This window comes from Myotis daubentonii, chromosome X (assembly GCF_963259705.1).
Source record: "Myotis daubentonii chromosome X, mMyoDau2.1, whole genome shotgun sequence".
NCBI lineage: Eukaryota > Metazoa > Chordata > Mammalia > Chiroptera > Vespertilionidae > Myotis > Myotis daubentonii.
Genome location: NC_081861.1, coordinates 54,552,617 through 54,575,728, shown reverse-complemented (window position 1 = coordinate 54,575,728; position 23,112 = coordinate 54,552,617). Strand labels below are relative to the sequence as shown.

General features: G+C 37.6%; 1 protein-coding gene across 1 annotated transcript in view; it reads left to right on the top strand.

Moving 5' to 3' along the window:
* The window catches only part of IL1RAPL2 (interleukin 1 receptor accessory protein like 2), a 632,274-nt gene that overhangs the window by 562,185 nt on the left and 46,977 nt on the right, over positions 1-23,112 (top strand). Inside the window, exon 7 of the mRNA XM_059678650.1 lies at positions 12,522-12,667. Coding sequence (XP_059534633.1) covers positions 12,522-12,667 — 146 coding nt within the window. The remainder of the gene's footprint in view (positions 1-12,521; positions 12,668-23,112) is intronic.

Here is a 23,112-nt window from a genome sequence, read left to right as displayed (position 1 = left end):
ACTCTGGGCATACAGACTTCACTTTATCTCCTTTTAGGCAGACATTGGCATAGTCCTCTTAAGTCTCTGAGCCCTAAAGGAACCTGAACCCAAATGTAGTATCCACTCTCAACTGCCAAAATATCCCAAATAACTATATCACAGCCTTTTCACTGACCCTTGAAGATGTCATTTGTAGGAATGTTAATGTAATTCGCTGTGATTGTGCAAATTTGTGGGTTTTTTTAATTTTAAAAGTTGCTTATTACTCGTGCTCGCTTTGGCAGCACATATACTAAAAGTTGCTTATTACTTGATTTATATTGAATTTAATGGTTTTATTTTTATTATTGTATTTTTGTTAATCTCTTTTTTTAAAATATATTTTATTGATTTTTTACAGAGAGGAAGGGAGAGAGATAGAGAGTTAGAAACATCGATGAGAGAGAAACATCGATCAGCTGCCTCCTGCACATCTCCTACTGGGGATGTGCCCGCAACCCAGGTACATGCCCTTGACCGGAATCGAACCTGGGACCTTTCAGTCCGCAGGCCGACGCTCTATCCACTGAGCCAAACCGGTTTCGGCTATTTTTGTTAACCTTTACTCGATATTTTTCCACTGATTTTTAGGGAGAGTGGAAGAGAGAGAGAAATAAAGAGAGAAACATTGATGTGAGAGAAACACATGTATTGGTTGCCTCCTGCACGTGCCCTGACCAGGCCCCAGGCCAGGGAGGAGCCTGTAACCAAGGTACATGCCCTTGACCAGAATCGAACTCAGAACCCTTTAGTCTACAGGCCAATGCTCTATCCACTGAGCCAAATGGGAATAAAAAGGAATCAACTTTTGAATTTCACATGCTGATCTAATTTTTGTGGGTTTTGTTTGTTTTGGTTTTTTATTCTTTATTGATTAAAGTTTTACATATGTCTCCCCCCCCCATTAACCTCTCCCTGACCAACTCACACTCCAGCACATGACCCCATGCCCCTAGCAACTGTTTTCACTGGTTATGCTTATATGCATGCATGCAAGTCCTTTAGTTGATCTGTTACCTCCTGCTCACCCTCATTGCCTTCTCTCACAGGTTTGATGGTCTGTTCCATGCTTCTCTGTCTCTGGATCTATTTTTGTTCATCAGTTTATGTTGTTCATTTTATCCCACATATGAGTGAGATCATGTGATATTTATCTTTCTCCAACTGCCATATTTCACTTAGCATAATTCACTCCAGTTCCATCCATGCTGTTGCAAATGCTAAGAACTCCTTCTTTTTATAGCAGCAGAGTATTACATTGTGTAGATGTACCACAGTTTTTAATCCACTCATCTTCTGCTGGGCACTTAGAATGCTTCCAAATCTTAGCTATTGTAAATTGTGCTGCTATGAACATAGGGGTGCATATATCCTTTAACCATTTTGAGTTTATTTTGGTGTATGGTGTAAGTTGGTGAACTAGTTTCATTTTTTTTTTTTTGCATGTATCTGACCAGTATCCCCAACACCATTTACTAAAGAGATTGTGTGTTCTTGCCTCCTTTGTCAAATATTAATTGAGCTTAAATGGCTTGGGCCAATTTCTCGGTTCTCTGTTCTGTTCCATTGGTCTATATGTCTGTTCTTGTACCAGTACAAAGCAGTTTTGAGAACCATGGCTTTCTGTTATAGCTTGATATCTGGTATATTGATCCCTCCACCTTTGTTCATTGTTCTCAGGATTGCTGTGGCTATCTGGGGTCTTTTTTATTCCAGATGAATTTCTGGAGAGTTTGTTCTAGGTATGTGAAATATGCCATTGGTATTTTAATGGGGAGTGCATTGGATCTATAGATTGCTTTGTGTAGTATGGACATTTTAATGATGTTGATTCTACCAATTCATGAAAACGATATGTTCTTCCATCTGTTTATGTCTTCCTCTAGCTCTTTTTATCTGCATCTTGTAGTTTTCTGAGTATAGGTCTTTTACCTCCTTAATTAACTTTATTTCTAGGTATCTTAATACTTTTGGTGCAATGATAAATGGGATTTTTTAAAAATTTCTCTTTCTGTAAGTTCATTATTGGTGTATAAAAAAGGCATAGATTTCTGGATATTACTTTTGTACCCTGTTACATTGCTGAATTTATTTATTAATTCTAGTAGTTTTATGATGGGGTCTTCAGGGTTTTCTATGTACAATATCATGCCATCTGCGGATAATGACAGTTTTACTTCTTCCTTTCCGATTTGGATGCTTTTTAATTCTTCTTCCTGTCTTATCGCTATGGCTAGCACTTCCAGTACTATGTTGAACAGGAGTGGTGAAAGTGGGCATCCCTGCCTTGTTCCTATTCTGAGGAAAAATGAGTTTAGCTTTTGCCCATTGAGTATGATGTTGGCTGTAGGTTTGTGATAAGGCTTTTATTATGTTGAATTATGATCACTCTATTCCCACTTTGCAGAGAGTTTTCATCAAGACAGTGTATTGGATTTTGTCAAATGCTTTTTCTGCATATGATTATGTGATTTTTCTATCTCAATTTGTTTATGTGATATATCACATTTATTGATTTGCAGAAATTGTACCATCCTTGCATCCCCGGAATAAATCCCCCTTGGTCATCATGGTATATATGATCTTTCTAATGTAATGCTGGATCCGATTTGCTAGAATTTTATTGCGAATTTGAGCATCTATATTCATAAAGGATATTGGCTTGTAGTTCTCTTTCTTTGTGGTGTCTTTATCTGGTTTTAGAATTAGGGTAATGCGGGCTTCATAGAAAGGGTATGGAAGTGTGCCTTCCTCTTGAATTTTTTGGAATAGTCTGAGTAGGATAGGTTTTAGTTCTTCTTTTAATGCTTGGTAGAACTCACCCATAAAGCTGTCCAGACCAGGGCTTTTGTTTGTGGAAGATTTTTGATGACGGCTTCAATTTCGTCAGTAGTTATCAGCCTACTCAGGTTCTTTTTTTTTTTCCTGATTGAGTTTTAGATGCTTGTATTTTTCTAAGAATATTTCCATTTCATCTAGGTTGTCCAGTTTGTTGGAATAGAGTATTTTTTCATAATCCTTTGTATTTCTGTGGGGTCAGTTGTTACTTCACCTCTTTCATTTCTGACTTTGTTTATTTGGGTCATTTCTCTTTGCTTCTTGGTGATCCTGGCTACAGGTTCATCAGTCTTGTTTATCCTTTCAAAGAACCCGCTCTTGATTTCATTGATCTTATTTATTTATTTATTTATTTATCATTTATTTTTGTCTCGATGTCCTTTATTTTCTCTATGATCTTTATCATTTTCTTCTTTCTGCTTACTCTAGACTTTTCTTGTTCCTCTCTTTCAAATTATTTGAATTGTAAGTTTAGATAATTTATTACCACTTTTTTTTTTTTTGAGGTAGGCTTGTAGAGCTATGAACCTCCCTCTAAGGACTGCTTTCACTGTTTCCCATAGATTTTGGAATGTTGTGTTTTCATTGTTGTTTTGTACCTGGATGTTTTTTATTCCTTTTTTAAATCTCTTTTTAACCCAATCATTGTTTAATAGCATTCTATTTGTCTCCAAGTGTTTGATTTTTTTAAATTGTTTTTATTGTAGTTGGTTTCTAATTTTATGTTATTGTGATCTGAGAAGATGCTTGATAAGATTTCTATCTTCTTAAATTTTAAGAGACTTTGCCTGTGACCCAATATGTCATCTATCTTTGAAAATGTCCCATGTGCACTTGAGAAGAATGTATATTCTGTAACTATGTAGTAAAATGTTCTGAAGATGTCAATTCCATCTGATCTAGTGAGTCATTTAGGATTGCTCTTTCTTTGCTGATTTTTGTTTAGAGGCTTTATCTAGTGGTGTCAATGGGGTATTAAAGTCCCCTACTATGGTCATATTGCTGTCTATCTCTCCCTTAATATCTTCCAGAAGTTTTTTTTTTTTTTTTAACGTATTTGGGTGCTCCTGTATTGAGTAAATTTATGTTTACCAGAGTTATATCCTCTATTTGAATTGCTCCCTTTATTATTAGCAAGTGGCCTACCTTATCTCTTGTTATGGCCTTCACTTTGGGGTCTAATTTGTCAGATATAAGTGTTTATACCCCAGCTTTTTTTTCATTTCCATTCCCCTGAAAATTTTTTTTTCCCATCACTTCACTATCAGTCTGTGTGAGTCATTTGTTCTGAGTGGGTCTCATGTAGACAGCAGATACATGGGTAATTTTTTCTTATCCATTCAGCTACCATCTGTCTTTTGGTTGGAGCATTTAATCCATTTATGTTTATGGTTATTATTGATAGGTACTTTTTTCGCTATTTTTATGCTTTATGCCTCTGTTCCCTCTTCCCTTCCTATTTTTCTTTTTACAATGGTCCCTTTAGCATTTCTTGTATATCTGGATTGTTGGTAATAAAATTCCTTAGCCCTTTTTTGTCTGTGAAACTCCTGATTTCACCTTCAATTTTGAATGTTAGCCTTGCTGGGTATAGTATTCTTGGATTTAGTCCCTTGCTTTGCATCACTGTATATTTCATTCCATTACATTCTGGCCTGATGGGATTCTGTTGGGAAATCAGTTGATAATCTAATGAGAACTTTCTGTCTCTCTCACTGGCAGCCTTTAAGATTTTTACTTTGCTATTGGTGTTTTACAATTTAATTATGATGTGCCTTGGCGGTCTTTTTGGGTTCATCCTGTTTGGGACTCGGTGAGCTTCTTGGACTTGTGTGAGCTTTTTCTTCCTAGTATCAGGGATGTTTTCTGTCATTATTTCTTCAAACAGGTTTCCTATTCCTTGTAAGCTTCCTTGCTTTCTGGAACCCCTATTATGTGGATATTGTTCCATTACTTGTTGTCCCAAAGCTCCCTTAGGCTCTCCTCCTCCTTTTTAAGTTTTTTTTTTTTTTCTTTCAGTTGCTGCTCTGCTTGGATGTTTCTTCCTACCTTGTCTTCTAGCTTGTTGATGTGGTCCTCAACTTCTTCTAGTATACTGTTGATGTCTTCTATTGTGTTCTTTATTGAAGCTATGTCATTCTTCATTTTTTCTTGGTTCTTCATTTCCCCTTGATTCGTACACATGTTGTTGAATTTGTCTTCCATCCTTTTCAGCTTCCTTATCACCATTGCTCTGAATTCTTTCTCTGACAAATTGCTTTCCTCCATTTCATTTACTTTCTTTTCTGGTGTTTCCTTATTTTCTTTCATATGGGGGATGTTTCTTTGTCTGCCCACTTTTTCTCCTCTCAGGGTTTCTTGTTATGTGGCTTACTCTCTACCACGATGACCAAAAGGCAAAAAATACAACTCGACAAGACATGACACAGAGGGAACAAAACACGAATGTATTCATGACACTGATAACCCCCAAATAATGGTGACCACCAGAGAAAATAGAATTAGAGGAGAGAAAAGAGTACAAAAATGATATTGAGAAATGGAAAATTGGCAAGAGAGAATTAAAAAAGAATAAAAAAGAAGGGGTAATATACTTATTTGGGGAGAAATATCCACAAAATCAACAAATTAACCTAAAAATTCAAACAACAAACACTCAGAAAAAAAGGGGCAGGGACTGAATATGAAGAGGCAGAGCTTATTTCCAGAAAGTAAGGTAAAGGAATTGAATCAATAGGGGAATGGCCATGATTGAGTATAGAGGAGGTAGGCAGAGAATGAGTGTATAAGAAGAAAGGTAAAAAACAACATACTCAAAAAATTTTAATTAAATAATAATTATATATATATATATGTATATATATATATATATATATATATATATATATATATATATAATTTTCTCCTTTATTTAATGTATCTCTCTCTCTCTTTTTTGGAAAAGGAGAATATAGTAGAAAGCAAATAGGCCTGCATTTAGTGAGTGAAACAAATGAAGGTATTAGTAGAAGAAGAGAGCAAGTAAAAAGAGGAAAAAAACAAAAGCATAAAATAAAAACAAAAACAAACAATCAAACAACAACCAAAAATTGGCTAGCAGAGAAAAGGAAACAGAAGGGTGCATGGACTTGGAGCAGGGGAGAGGAAATTAGATATATAAGTAAGCCAACAGAGACTACTATAATAGTAATGCATCAATAAAGCAGATAAAGATGATCAATTTTTAATAAGGATTAAAAAGAAAAGAGGGAAAAAACTAAAGCAGGAAAAGAGAAACAAGATGAGATGAAAAATGGAGAAGGGAGGAAGAAAATGTTGGCAAAAATGAAAAAATGAGATAATGTAAAATAATGATAAAAAATAAAAATAAAAATAGAATGTAGACCACTAATACAAAAGAAATAAAAGGTTAAAATAATAATAGTAATAACAATCATAATAATAAATAAATAAAAATAAAGAAAAAATAATTTCTTAAGTAAAAGATGAAAAATAAAAAAGTGAGCCCTAACCGGTTTGGCTCAGTGGATAGAGCATCAGCCTGTGAACTCAAGGGTCCCAGGTTCGATTCCGGTCAAGGGCATGTACCTTGGTTGGGAGTGTGCAGGAGGCAGCTGATCGATGTTTCTCTCTCATCGATGTTTCTAACTCTCTATCCCTCTCCCTTCCTCTCTGTAAAAAATTAATAAAATATATTAAATAAATAAATAAATAAATAAATAAGTGAAATAGTGAACTGTCGTTCACTTCAGCTGCATTTTAATGTCCCATGGTGGTTGGTTTAATACCCCTCTCTGCTGTTCTGCCTGCCATGTCTCACTTTCCTTTTAGGTAGTAAGCCCTGTGTTGAAGTTCCCAGCAATCCACCACTCCTCTGTGTCATATGCCACAGCCTTGGTTTCAGGCAGGCGGGATCAATCTGTCCACTTTGTTTTTCTGCCTGCTTTCAGTTGTATTTACACAAGTGTCCGTTTCTGTCATGGTCTCTAGGTGGTAGTGTTTCTGTAATAGTTTCTGGGACCAAATGGCCCCAAACCCAGGCCTGAGGGCTCCCTGGGGGTATTCAGAAACCTTGTTTCCCTGCTGCTCAAGACTGGGTGCAGCTGCACTGCTAGGAGGAGCCTGGTCTCTAGGAGAAAAATGGCTGTTCAGGGTTGAAGGGAGCAGACTGTCCCAGTCACCTTTCCATATTTTGTTCCCCAGCTTCCACCATACCACCTTCCCCTGCAGTCTCAGTAAGTGTTTATAATTGAAAGATCCTATGTCCTGGGTTTAGCAAGGAAAATATAAAGACAGAGCAACCACAATGCTGTGCGTCTCTCCTCTGGCACTGTATGGCCGGTGCAGAACTTCAGGCTGCCTTTCTGGGCACAGTCTCCCATGGCTGTGGGCTTAGATCTAGAGTCCCCCACTGCCAGCAGCCCTGTGGACCCCCTTCAACAGTCAAGCGCTACACATGTCCCCAAGGGACATGGACTTGGTGCAGTGCAGTCTCCCTCTTAGACTCTAATCCTGCTGCCCATGTTTCTCCCTCCAGCCCAGACCCCTGATCCCACCTTTCTCCAGGCATCTTCTGTCCTTTCAGGCCATGGATTGTCTCTCCAGCTGGGTTAAATTCACCAATTCCAGATGGACATTATTCGATTCAGCTGTTTCTTCTATCTGCTCTGTGAGAAGACACAGGACCCATCCGCCTATTTAGCCACCATTTTGTCTTCCCCTGGACAAACATTTTAGGAGCCCGCAGCCAGGGAGGCTTGAGTCTCGGTGTTCGTGGGTTCGCAGCTAAGGCAGCTTGTCCCTGGCCAGTGGGGCTGTGGGTCCTGGGTGCTGTCTGGGGTCTCCTCAGGTGGATGTGAGATTGGGCCACCAGTTAGAGTGGCTCTCCCCTTCAATATGGCGTGGTTTCTGTGGCAGAGCCAGCCACTCTAGGAGAGATTTCAGCTGTAGCAGAGGCCACCCAGCTAGGGGAGCCTGGTCCCCCAGTCCTCAACAGTCCTGCAGAATATAACTGTCCCTCACTCACATACACATATGCCCCACTCACCCACACACTCCCCTTTCACTCACTCACTCACTCACTCACACACACTCTCCTCCTCACTTCTGTCCTGTCAGCCATCTTCTATCCTCAAATCTCAGTCTTTTAATGAGCTTGTGCCTCTGGGTTGTGACCTTCACAAGTACTTCTTAGCTTTCCTCCCTTTCTTTGGTGAGACAGGAAAGCTTGAGGAGGCTGGAATTGGGTATTTCCCTCCATTTGGGTAGGCTAGATTTCAAAGTCTTTCAGGCTCAGGTAAAAGAGTTTTCTTAAGGGCAGACCTTTTTTTTTTTTTTTTTTTTTGAGTTGTATTTTGTAGTGCCCATTTTACTAACTGTTATTTCTTTAGCAATACTCTTCCCATCTCTGGGAGGTTATAGTAGTTATAATAGGAATATGTTTAATTTAAAATAATAAAGATATTTCTATTTTAAAATTATGACAAAATAGACATTTTTCAAATCAATCACCCTATACTGGTCAACTGAAAATGATCAAATATTTAAAAATGTATTATAAGGCAATAAAATTATATGCCACAAAGTAACTACATTAATAATTAATTTTTCTCCAAAAATGACCATTAGTCTAAAAAAAGAATTGACACAAATTTGGCCTGTCAGTACAGAATGTAAATACAGAATGTCCTTTGTTTAAACACACCACAAAAATAAAACAGTACTGATTTAAGGGCAGACCTTTGTTAAGAACAGACTACTCCGGGCTTAATTCAAGACAGTTGCTTTTCCCCTTCGCCTTCCAGAAGCATAAGGGAACATTTCTCTGCTCTTTCCCTGAGAGCCTGAAGCAAAAGTCACAAAAGTGTGGGGCATCTTTAAAATTAAATCCTATGGGGGTTTTAACTCTTAAGTTAGTCCACACTAGGTCTATGTTGACTCATCAATTACAGTTTAAGTGTTCTACTTGCTACTGGCTACTGATCCTGGGTTTCTGCTCCACTACACTGTGATTATCAGCATTTGCTTCTGTCTCAAATTTTGGGGTTAGTAGTTTGTCATGTAACCTAAACTCTCTGATGGATCTAAGCAGAGTTGTAGATTTTCATTTTGTTCAGTTTTTTACTTGTTGAAAATTTGAGTGACAACTTCAAAACTTTTCCAAGTATTACTTAAAATTAAATAAACTAAATCAATTTTTTGAGGTAGTGATTTCTGTCACCTGAATTTATTTTGTTTTTAATTTTGTCGGTGTTCACTTTTTCATATAACTTTCTTTCACTGTTAATCCTTCGTATGACATATTTCTAAAGTTATTTGATGTATATCCAAGATCCCCTAATTTGTATACTTTATTCTGAAACCAGTGTCTTCAGTCAGTGTGTCTCTTTCACACATTCTGCAATGACATACTTCTATGTTACCTCCTAAAAAATTCTACCTTCTTCTTTTGTCTAGGCAAACTCTTCTTGTGTCTTTTATGGATAATTTAGTCAGTAATAGTCTTTCCCTTCTTTGAAATCCATTGCAAGCATGACTATATCACCATGTTTTACCTCATTTTGTTTATATTTTTTAACCTGGTCTTTTAATGTTTATATTTCTCTTACACCAAATATATAGCCTAGAGCTAGGCATTTATTAGGGGATTGACAAAGAATCATTGATAGTTTGTTATATATCAATATTTGCTAGGAAATTGTGACTGCCCTGAAGATTGATTTATAGACATAAACACTAACTTGCTCTTTTACTCCCCAAAAGCAAGTCACCCCTAGATTTTCAAGAGCTGGTAATTAAGACACCTCATTTATATTAATAGACAGATGAAGGATAATTTTTCAAATCCTCTCTCCAGATTCTTTCTGCAGCCTGTAAAGAGCTTATTTTGGAAACCATATTAGAAATTAAGAAGTGAGGGACTGGTCTGGAGACACAGGATCAGTTTTCTGCTTCACTCCTGGCAGAGGCTGTGGCTACCCTACAAACGAAGCTTTAAATCAAACTTAACTCAGAGTGCTTCAGTAGCTTCTGCACTAAAGGGGATTATTCCATAACAGGTTACACAGAATTAAAGAATTGAGTGTAGTGAGATTTTACCCATAGCAGGGAGAAAATGCAGAGAATAAAATTCAACCTAGTCTGTGAAGACAGTAAATTCCCATTTATCCTTGGTTAGTTACATGCTGGGAGAGGAGAAAGAGAGGAAGATAAATTTAACCAGGAAGAGAAATAATAATAGAAAAACTACAAGTAAAATGTGGTAAAGAAAATTCTTGTACTTGTCTGGTTCAGTGATCACACATGAATGTAAAGGGCAGGAGAAAACTCACTTAATTTACAAATGCTAGTATTATCAACTCTTACATATGTATATTATTGGAAGGGAACAGAAACAGGGTTAATTTTAAAAGTATGTCTATTTGGAATATAATCTGGATTTCAGATCTCATATGGGAGGCTCTCATATTCCAGGAACTATCTTCTACTAAACCAAGTTTAAGACCTTTCTTCCCTCAAAAGAGAGCCAAAGGAGATTAACCCAAGCCAAATTTAAGTATCAATAAATGTAAATAAAAATATGTCTGGAGGAGCCAAAATGTAAGCAATGTACCTTTGGATAATGAAATGTTGATGTTTAATATCATTCCTTGGCAAGCCCTGGCTGGGTAGCTCAGTTGTTTGGAGCGTCATCCTGATATTCCAATGTTGACAGTTCGATGCCTGGTCAGGGCACATTCAAGAATCAACCAATGAATGCATAAATAGTTGAAACAAGTTGATCTCTCTCTCTCTCTCTCTCTCTCTCTCTCTCTCTCTCTCTCTCGTCAATACATAAAAGTTTTAAAAGGTAACATTCCTTTGCATGTGCATAGTGCTATTTTAAGTCACCTTAATGCATTTTAAAACAAAGTTAAGGTAAGTATGATAGGTATTTTTCCCAGCTTAAAGATGAGTAAAATTAAGGTGCCACTAAATTAATGATTTTGTAAAGATTCAGCTTGAGTTTGTAAAGGGAAAGTGAGCTTAGAACCCAGTTTTCTCTGAGCACAGTTGTCTTTTCCAACTTTATGCTAAATGCTAATAAATCAGAGGATTCTTGCCTGCATTCATTAGCAAGTGTCCAAAACAGACAAAATAATTACTTCCATGCCCAAATTTTATCTTTTGCAAATACATGTATTTAAGAACTTCATCTCAGAAATTAACAGCAGGATTGCCACCATTAACTAAACTCACATTTTGCTTTCTTTAGTCAAAAGCAGCATGAAACAGAAAAAAAAAATGGTAGCAGAGTACCCACATTCACTTTACTCAATAGACAGCTGGTTTTTGTGTAGAAAATACTTTTCTAAAGAAACAGGAGGCACACTCCTCAGGAAAGGTTCATTGAAACTCAGCTCTTCTGAAAATAACACCTGTTCCTGGTCATTCAAGGCTTTTGCAACTTCACTTGAGAAAGCGAACAGCAGGACTATGAGAAAATATAACATGAGACAGTGTTTCTCCTGTGAGGGAGGGAAAGAGAAGGGCAAAGGGCAGTATCTGAGAAAGAGAAAGGGAGAGAGAGAGAGAGAGGGAGAGAGAGAGAGAGAGAGAGAGAGAGAGAGAGAGAGAGAGAGAGAGAAAGGGAAAGGGAAAGGGAAAGAGAGAAAGAGAAAGAGAAAGAGAAAGAGAAAGAGAAAGAGAAGAGAAAGAGAAAGAGAAAGAGAAAGAGAAAGAGAAAGAGAAAGAGAAAGAGAAAGAGAAAGAGAAAGAGAAAGAGAAAGAGAAAGAGAAAGAGAAAGAGAAAGAGAAAGAGAAAGGAAGAGCAGTGTCTGAAGAAAGCAGGGCCCTGGTTGGGAGCTAGCAGCACTGTGGAGATAAGTTATAGGGCATGTGCCTACATTGAACAAAGAGGCAGGAGAAAAACCTAAGAACAGGCTTCTCAATGACATTTGGTGATAGAAGGCCACTAACATCCTCAGTTTACTTATTATAAGGCAACTATTTTCAAGGCTCCTTTCTTTCTCCCCTCAGCCCCTGTTAAAACTCTAATGTCCAACACAAATCCAACACTCCTACAGATTTTTTCCTTCATGCCATAGTGAAAAAATCAAATTTATGGGGTTCTTTTAAATAATTTTATTGATTTTTAGAGAGAGAGTAAGGGAGAGAGAGAGAGAAAGATGCATCCATACCAGAGAGTTACATCAATCGGCTGCCTCCTGCACCCCTCTCTCCCCACCATGGATCAAGCTCACAACCCAGCCATGTGCCATGACAGGCACATCTAAATCAACAACCCCCAGATAAACTGACAACACCAAAACAACTGAGCCACTTTGACCAAGGCCAATTTTTCTTGTAAGCTCAGCTTAGGATATGGAACCCAATGTTTCTTCTTTTTTTGCCACACAAAATCGTGGCGGCTTCATTTGTCAATAGCATGTTAATATTTCTTTTTGCCAAGTGGAATTCCTCACTTCTTTCCTTTCGCATCTGATCTTCACATCAAGAGACACTTTTTTGTGTTTTCTTGTTAAAGGTTCCACGATATCCCATCAGGATTCTCTATGCCCATTGGATAACCTGTGTGAGCATTGTAAACATTTGCAGTCTTCTTATAGCTGCTCTCTTCTCAAATCAAACCAAGTTATCCAACAATATTGTCTTTATTTCAGGCTACTCAAAGAGCATCTTGGAGAAAAAGAAGTTGAGTTGGCACTTATCTTTGATTCAGTGGTGGAGGCTGACCTGGCAAATTATACCTGCCATGTGGAAAACCGAAATGGAAGGAAACATGCCAGCGTTCTGCTGCGTAAAAAGGGTATTTAGTTTTATAATTATTACTATGGTTTGTTTACCTACCAAATAATTATGGAAGTTAGATTTGTTTCCTGGTCTTATGTTATCATTTAGTATAAACTTATATTAAACATTCTGTCTTTTTAAGGAAAAATATATCTCTCTTGCTGTAGATATTAGTGTAAAATGACTATGATTTATATGATTATAAAGTGGATAAATGAAATGAAACATTATTATATGTTAAATCCAGTAAGACAAAATGTACCTTGGTTATAAATGTTACTTAAAATGTGTTAGGTATTGTCATTCAAAATTGAATCTATATTTCATCATCTTATGCAATTCTAGGAACTTTATAATTGGATGGGAAACGAAGTCACTCTTTATTCCCTGACTAAAATATAAATAAAAATAATAAATAGCATCATACAATATTTTATAATTGTTATAAACACAATTATAAACTATATTTAATGATATGACCTAATGTTAAGAGGGCTTTAGCAAGTGCATATATTTTTAAACAATTTGGCATATATGGACATCCCTCTCTATAGTTGATTCCAGATGGGGTGGAAATTGTATTAATAGGCAAAGAAAATAAACTGTAAATTTATAGATAAATGAGATAAAAGCAGACATAGAAACCACCCCAGCAGCTGGAGCAGTTTCTGAGATTGGCTCTTACCCTGCCATAGCTCTTGATTACTGCAAAAGGCCAAATAGGTTCTGTATGTGTGCATCTGGCAAAGGGTTTGTCAGTGTAACCAAACAAATGTTCTCAATCAGTGTTCTTGTCTAGGCTATAAAGCAATAGAACAGATTCAATCAGCAAGGTCACTATTTGTACCTCCTTGCCAAGATGGAATTTTTATTTTCCAGCCAGCTCTAATACTTGACTTTGACCTGAAGCTCTAGAAGTAGGGAAATGTCATTATTCTGAAATAATGCTTTTATCTTTCCAATACCATTTCTTACTCGGTTTGAATTGGTTCCATCTTAAAATAATAGAACATTTAAGTATAAAGGAATCTAATATGGAAAGTGAAATCAGGAAACCCTGGTTGACGAGATCCAGTTCAGCCATTGATTCAGTTACCTGGTTCAGTAAGACTAACTTCTCGCTAGACATCCTGAACCTTTGTTTACTCATCTGCAAAATAGGGGTAATAGTATCTAAATTGTAGAGTTATTTTGAGATTAAAATGATAACAATATGGTGTGAAATATACCATGTTCAAATGGGGTTCAATTTTATACAGAATTTGGATAATTTCCCCTATGCAATTGGCAACCACTTAATCCACCTACATGAAGGGCAGACATTGATCATATGTAGATACCTTGTAGCAAGAATCATTTTGTTCTTGTACATCTCAGTTTTAGTTTAGCTTGAGAGTTCCTCTAAGTCAGGGTCTGATGCACTTCTGTATCCTCAACACAACTTAGACAGTGTCTAACAATTAATAGAATCTCAGAACCCATTCTGGTTAATGAATGAAGAAAGTTCTCTTTTATTATTGAGGTTCATGTAGCAAGCATTGTGTCAGATACTGGAGAATAGAGCTCTGAATAAGAGAGATGCCCAAGTCTGTGAGTGTGCAGAGAAAGACAAACATTAAAACTATTTATGAAATATGTATAGTGTTATAATTAAAAACTTGCTATGAGGAAAAATAATGGTGCTCCTTTCATTCAGTCAGTGGAAATAGAAATAGGTGTATTTTAAGTTATAAAATGAATCCATTCTCTTTAATAAGTAAAGCCATCACTAGCAACCCTTAAAATTTCTAATAATCTGATATTAGAAAACAAGGCATACTGTAAAACTACCATGTCTAATGGGTTCTGCAAGGAAACATGTCTAAATCATGAATACCTATGAATACTATTAATGCTCATCTTCCTGATCTCTAAATACTAGAGTTCCCTAGGATTTAGGTCCCCTATTCTCATTTATTTTTATATTGAATTTACTGGGGTGATATTTGTTAATAAAATTATTTAAGTCTCAGTTGTACAATTCTATAATACATAGTCTGTATATTGTGTTGTGTGTTCACCACCACCCCAAAGTAAAGTATCTGTCCATCACTATTTATTCCCTTTACCCTCTTCTACCTCCCACCACCCCCCTTTCTCTCTGGTAATCACCATACTGATGTCTGTGTCTGAGTTGGGTTCTTTTTTACTCAATCTCTTTACTTTTTCCACCAGTCCCCCAAACTTCTTCTCATCTGACAGCTGTCAGTCTGTTCTCTATCTATGAGTTTGTTTATATTTTGTTTGTTAGTTTATTTTGTTCATTAGATTCTACATATGAGTGAAATCACACGGTACTTGTTTTTCTCTGACTGGCTTATTTTACATAGCATAATAATCTCCAGGTCCATCCATGCTGTTACAAAGAGTAAGATTTCTTCTTTTTATGGCCAAAGTGATATTCCATTGTGTAAATGTACCACAACTCTTTTATCCACTCATCTACTGATGGACACTTGGGCTTCTTCTAAATCTTGGCTATTGTAAATAATGCTGCAATGAACATAGGATATATATATATATATATATATATATATATATATATATATATATATTTCAAATCATTGTTTCAGGTTTCTTTGAATATATTCCCAGAAGTTGAATCGCTGGGTCATAAGGCAGTTTTTTGAGCTAACTCCATACTGCTTTCCACAGTGGCTGCAACAATCTGCATTCCCACTAACAGTGCACACTGTTTTCCTTTTCCACACATCCTAGACAACACTTGTTGTTTGTTGATTTATTCATGATAGTGATGTAAAGTGGTTTTATTCATGATGTAAAGTGGTTTTAATTTGCATTTCTCTAATGATTAGGGATATTGATCATCTTATCATATGTCTACTGGCCACCTGTATGTCCTCTTTGTAGAAGTGTCTATTCAGGATCTGTTCCCATTTTTAAATTGTATTGTTTTGTTTTTTGGTGTTGAGTTTTGTAAGTTCTTTATAAACTTTGGATATTAACCCCTCATCAGATGTATCATTGGTGAATATGTTCTCCCATTTGTTGGGGTTGTTCTTTTACTTTGTTGATAGTTTAGATTATTTCATTCCATCTCCATCTCAAGGTTTTTAAAAATCATTTATTGTTTGATAACACAAATTTATATCTCTAGTCTGAACTTCCTGCCTGAACTCTGAAGTTGTATACCTAACTGCCTATTCAATAACTATTAAAAATCTCATTGACATGGCATTGGCCTCCAGTAGTAGTGAATAAATGTTATGCAACTTTAAAAAAAAATCTCCACCAGTAGACATATCAACCTTCACTTGTTTGAAACAGGACTCCTGATTTCTCCTCCTATAAACCCAATCTTCTAGTTTTCTTCTCCATAGCCATCAACATCCTTCCAGTTGTTCAATCATCCTTAACTTTTTTCTCTATTCATATGCTATATCTGGTCCACAAGCAAGTTTCATGGCTTTACTTTCAAAATATACCCAGACTCCAATCACTTTCTTTACCTTCCCTGCTACCACTCTGGTTTGAGCCACCAGGATCAATTGCCTAGCTCACCACAATAGCCTCCTAAGTGATCTCTGTACTCCCCCCATCTTTACATACAGTCTATTATCACAGAAGTCAGAATGATCCTTTTATATATATGTCAGATCATATTATTCCTCTAATCAGAACCCTCCAATTACAGACGCCTCACTATTATACTTAGAATAAAACCCCAAATCATTGTCATGGCCTAAAAGGCATGGCACAATCTGTTGCAATTTCTGATCTCATTGTCACCAAAATCTGCCTCAAACATCACATGCATTAGCCACTTTTCAATTTCTCATACTAACAAAGCACAATCCTGGCTCATGGTCTATGCCAGTGATGGCGAACCTATGACACGCATGTCAGAAGTGACATGCGAACTCATTTTTTTGGTTGGTTTTTCTTTGTTAAATGGCATTTAAATATATAAAATAAATATCAAAAATATAAACCTTTGTTTTACTATGGTTTCAAATATCAAAAAATTTCTATGTGACACGGCACCAGAGTTGTTAGGGTTTTTCAAAATGCTGACATGCCGAGCTCAAAAGGTTCACCATCACTGGTCTATGCACTTGGTATTTCCTCTACCTGAGCCATCCTTCCCTAAGCTATTTGCATGACTCATTCCCCCTTTTCATACTGGTCTCTGCTTAAATATTACCTACTTGGTAGGATTTCCCTGGCCACCCTATATAAAATAATATGACATATCTATTTTTAAAAAATTTTCATCTTATTGAAGTAAAATTTACAAATAAAATTGTAAGGTACTTAAAGTGTACAATGTAATGACTTGATATAAATATACATTGTGACATGATTTCCCTCATTGAGGTAATTAACACATCCACTCACATATTTACATTTTTGTAACCACATTTATTTTCTAGACTCTGAGCAAATTGTAATTATACAATACAGTATTATAAAGTATTGTCATCATGTTATACATTAGATCCCCAGACCTTATTCATCTTATAACTAAAAGTATCCTTTGGCCAACATCCCCCTATTTTCTGCAGTGAAAGCGCAAAACCTGCCCTCCTAGCCTGCCTGGCCCCGCCCTGGCCCTGCCCTTATCCCACTCCAGGAGATCAGAGCCCCACCCTGAGCACTTACAGCTGTGAAATGGCCACATTTAAAGAATGGCGCCAAGTGGGGAGGTTTGACAGTTACTCCCCCTTTGGCCTTGCTGCCCCCCTAGCACCCCCTAGCGCCCGCACCTTGCACCACCCCACCCCCGCCAGCGCCTCGAGGAACGACCACTGCTACAGGGCTGCTGGAAAGAACCTGCCCCTCCAAGGCCTGCCAAATCCTCTGCAAACCTTCGAAACCTACAGTCCCAGGAAACAATCATGCCCCCCTCTCTTAATCAGCATCTGCTACTTGCCAGGGTACCCGTGGGCAGTTGGGGGTGATCAGGCCAGCAGGGGGGAAGTTGGGATGATCAGGCCAGCAGGCAGAGTGGTTAGGGGTGATCAGGCAGGCAGGCAGGTGAGCGGTTAGTAGCCAGCAGCCCCAGATTGCAAGAGGGATGTCAAAATGCCAGTTTAGGCCTGATCTCACAGGGCCTAAACCAGGAGTCGGACATCCCCCAGGGAGTCCCAGATTGGAGATGGTGCAAGCTAAGTTGAGGGACAGTCCCCTCCACCCGTGCACGAATTTCATGCACCAGGCCACTAGTACATCCTAATAAAAGGGTAATATGCAAATTGACTGAATAGAAGAACAACTGGTCACCATGACATTCACTTACTACCAGGGGGCAGACGCTTAATGCAGGAGCTGCCCCTAGTGGTCAGTGCGCTCCCGAAGGGGGAACGGTCTTTCAGCCAGATGCTGGGCCCACAGCTGGCGAGCATAGCAGCTTTGGCAGGAGCCTCTCCAGCCTCCGTGGAAGCTCTAAGGATGTCTGAATGCCAGCTTAGGCCTGCTCCTTGTGGGGAATGGGCCTAAGCTATCAGTCAGACATCACCCCAGGGCTCCCAGCCTGTGAGAGAGCACAGGCTGGGCTGAGGGGACCCCCCCCCCCCCGCCGAGTGTATGAATTTTGTGCATCAGGCCTCTAGCATATAGATGCATGAAACTTTCTTGATCCACTCATTTGTTGAGGGACTGATCATCATGCTTTCTTTTTTCTCTAACTTAGTTCTATTCATTATATTCATTACTTATTTGATATCACATTACTTGTTTGCTTCTTGTTTCCCTCCACTACTAGAATGTAAACTCCATGAAACCAGGGACTTGTTCTGCCTTATTTACTGCTATATACCTACTGCATAGAACATAGTAAGTGCTCAGAAATATTTTTTAGGTAAAAATTCTCTTCCTAGAGGACCAGTACAATAAGATGGTGGATGAATAACATGGATTGGTAAAGAGAGTATTTATCTGTGATCTTGTCTTGATTAGTGTCTGCTCTGGGTTATCTAAGTGTATTCTGTTTCCAAATACATTCACTTTCCAGTTTGGGGGTTGAAAATTAAAGACTTCAGGGGCTATGCAAATATTTAAACTTTTAAAAAATGAGGGCTGGACATTAGAAATAACAAAACACAGGTCACAGAATATATTCATTGCTTTAAAGAGGCAGTCACTACTCTTTTCTAGAAGATCATTGCCATGCTTGCTGGAATGTGAGCACAGGGATATGAGAACTTCAACGTTTTCAAGTGAAGTGAAAGACTGAATATAAAATCATTTTATTTTTTAAATATTTTTCTCTACCTTCCTGAAACATTATATAAATCAAAAACTTATTTTTTACTTACAGTATATCAGTTTTCACTCTGTTCTAGGTAGCAGTTAAATTTTTTTCACTGTGCTTTGTAGAAAGATAAAGTTCATCTTCCCTTACTCCATTCAACTTAGCGGCTCACTACAATATGGAGGAGATCCAGAAAACAAACAAACAAACAAACAAAACCACTATGGCTATGCACAAACATTTTTTAGAAAATATTTGTGTTGATTTCAGAGATAAAGGGAGAGGGAGAGAGAGATAGAAACATAGATAAGAGATAATCATTGATCAGCTATCTCCTGCATGCCCCACAACAGATCTGGAGCCCACAACCTAGGCATGTGCCCTGACCGGGAATAGAACTATGACCTTCTGGATCATAGGTTGATGCTCAACCACTGAGCCATGCCAGCTGGCCTCCAACATTTTAAATCAGACAAAGATCTGGCTGGTCTTGTAAAACTTAAGGTATTTCCTTTGGAGATGAATACAGGGTTTCTCACATCATAGCCTAGCCTCAGTGGCTGTAGTTTTTCCACCTAGAATATGAATATGGCTTGTTTCACAGAGCAATAACTTGCTGATGAGCTATGAGTCAAATATAAAAATACCCTGTGATCACTATGAAGAAGAAGCATTTGATGAATCTTTCATAAACTGAAAAGGCCTTTCCTAAAATAAAATCTCATGTCTAATATATCCAGTTAACAAGGTCAGGCTTTCTCCAAGCAAGAGGTTTTACCTATGCATCTTCTACCTATACTACCACTTCATCACTCTCTGATAAACTATTTGACAATAGGTAGAACTAATATTTCAGTAAGATGGTCATAATATTTTTTTGGGGGGGGATTGAACAAAGACTCTGAACTGATGCTAAAGAAATAATGATAATTATTCCTTCTCTGTGCATACACTCTTTCCAAAAAGTTAAGCATATCACTGAACAGAGAATATTTCTCACCCTATCTTTAGCCCCCCCCCTCTCTCTTCATTCCCAGTGCTACTGTTCCAGTTTGAAATCCCAACCTATCTAAGAAACCCTCAGGTGGAATATCCTAATCTGATTCCCAATTTATGAGCAAGCTCAAAATATTTCTAACCTTCCCTCTCTCCAGTCCCTTGGCTTTATCTGCTATTTGTCTCAGTCTATAATGTCTGATCTTTATGATCAAATTAAAAAAAATAGTTGAATTCAAACTAAGAAGATTAAAAAGAACTACAATTGCACTTTATGTGTCTAGAAAGAGTTACAATCCCATAAATATTTGCTTTTCTGGCTATAGTTATTTTTGTGAAGTGTGTACAAGACACAGTGCAAATATCCCTAGAAGTATAGACCTTTCTGAGATGGAAAATGGAAGTTGAAAACAGAAGACAAAATAAAAGCCAGATGTCATCTGGGTGATGGCACTTCTGCCCTCTGATTATAGGATACATGTTTTCTTTTTAATGTGACTGCCTGGGCTGAATCAAAGAATAATGGTTGAGTCTCAGGAACTAGATCCACAGTTTTCAACATAAACAGCCATCATTAAGTAATATATTTAAAAAACATTTTTGTGCCCTAACCGGTTTGGCTCAATGGATAGAGCATCGGCCTGCAGACTCAAGGGTACCAGGTTCGGTTCCTGTCAAGGGCATATACCTTGGTTGTGGGCACATACCCAGTGGGGAGTGTGCAGGAGGCAGCTGATCGATGTTTCTCTCTCATTGATGTTTCTAGCTCTCTATCCCTCTCCCTTCCTCTCTGTAAAAAATCAATAAAATATTAAAAAACATTTTTGTAAAATGGACCCCAAAACCACAAAGGTACTTTTCACACCACATTTTTCTTACATAAATTTACTGCTGAAAAAGGTGTCTCTACTTGGGAGCACAAATTATTCCTGCTGCTAAAGTTTTCCATCTACCAACAGTAACTTTATTCTGTAAAAAACATAGAAATTTCTGAAAATTTCTCATTCAGTGACTAAAAAATGCTGATCTTTATGAAAGATCTGTCTGATGAAAGAGAAGAGAGAGAAAGAGAGAGAGAGAGAGAGAGAGAGAGAGAGAGAGAGAGAGAGAGCCCAAAATTTTTAAAACATAAAATGAACAATTTGTAGCAGGAAAACATTTTGAAGAAAGTCAATCAAAGTCCTAAGATCAAAGATAAGTCAGTTTTTAGAGTAACAGCAACAAAAAAGAATCCCATTTCTCTGTCAATTTAACACTGGCTTTTAAGAATGGATAATATAGCCCTGGCCGGTTTGGCTCAGTGGATAGAGCATCGGCCTGCGGACTGAGGGGTCCCAGGTTCGATTCCAGTCAAGGGCGTGTACCTTGGTTTCGGGCACATCCCCAGTGGGGGGTGTGCAGGAGGCAGCTGATCGATGTTTATCTCTCATCAATGTTTCTGGCTCTATCTCTCTCCCTTCCTCTCTGTAAAAAAATCAATAAAATATATTTTTTAAAGAAAGAATGCATAATATAGCCCTAGCTGGTTTTGCTCAGTGGATAAAGCATCACCCTGTGGACTAAAGGGTCCCAGGTTGGATTCCCGTTAAGGGCACATGCCCTGGTTGTGTCCTTGATTCCCAGTATGGCTTGTGCCAGAGGCAGCCAACCAGTGATTCTCACTCATCATTGACGTTTCTACCTCTCTCTCTCCCTTTCCCTTCCTCTTTGGAATCAATACAAATATATTTTAAAAATGCATAATATATTTACTGTAAGTCATGTGTTCTCAAGAAACATTAACAATATGGAGGAACAGGGAAAATAATTTCAATGTCACTTTCTAGGATGGAGCTTGTAAAGCTGTAGTGTAAGCCAAAAAGACTTGAATTTGAACTTAGCATATCTGGCTCAAGTCCCATCTTGGTCACTTATTAAGTGTATGATTTGGGTAAGTGAATTAAACTACTGGGTTTCAGATTCTTCACCTATAAATTTGGGCCAATACTTCTTACCCTCAAGGTTTACTTAAAGCATACAGTAGTAGAAAAAATTTTAAATCTATAATACACATTAATTATATTGTATACTCTATATTTTTTCTTCTGAATCTTAATCTCAATGGTTATATTGAGCATGACTAATTTCTCTCTTTTTAAAAATTCTTTATTATTTAAAGTATTACATATGTCTCCCTTTTCCCCCATTGACCCCTCCCCGGTCATCCCCCCACTACACACACACACACACACACACACATATGCTCTCACTCCCCTACTCTCTGTGTCCATGGGTTATGCTTATATGCATGCATACACCTCTTTTGGTTTCTCTCTCTCTCTCTCTCTCTCTCTCTCTCTCTCTCTCTCTCACACACACACACACACACACCACACACACACACACACACACACACACACACACACACACACTCGCCTTCTGTCTGAGATTGGATGGTCTGTTTGATGCTCCTAATTGCTCTTAAAAAATAAGCCTTTATAGAAACAAGTGACATTCCCAGGGAAGGTTGATGATATAGTTGTCAAGAAACCTTAAAAAGTGGCAGTCAGTCATGGTCACAAATTTTATTTTAAAAGTTCCCAAGAATTGATCCATCCAGGGAGGCTGATTGATGCCAACCAAACTCATAAGCAACTAATGTATAAACTAGAATGCCACTCCATTTTCTAGTTTATAGCTATATGGTAAGCTGAATTAGTAATAAAAGTGTCACTTAGTAATTATGCAATTAGATTAAGGGGAGATTAGGTAATTTTTAGTCGATTTTATCTATATTATATTGAGACCAATGAATGTCCCTGTCTCACAGTGGAAAATATGTATATAGTCTGGTGTCTTTCAGATTCAGTATTTCTAGTCTGGACATTGCTGAATTCACATTCTGAATTCTCCTCTGACTTCCCATTTCTCTTAATGTCATGATACTTTACCCTCTTTGTATGATATACCCTAGACTTCTTAATATCACAAATTAAGTTATAGGTAAGTCATTTTCCCTGAGCCTGGTGTACATTATGTGTCCTTACGTTACAGGTTGGTTTAATTGTTGGAACTCCATGAGGTGCAGGGGTGCCCCACTGGAGCAGCCTGAGGCTGCTATCAGGTAGCCTGGTGTTAGCTGAATAGGCCAAGTTATTAACCTGGATATTTCATTATCATTCTCTTTTAGCCTCTCTGGGCATATTATATCACATATATATTATAGCCACTTA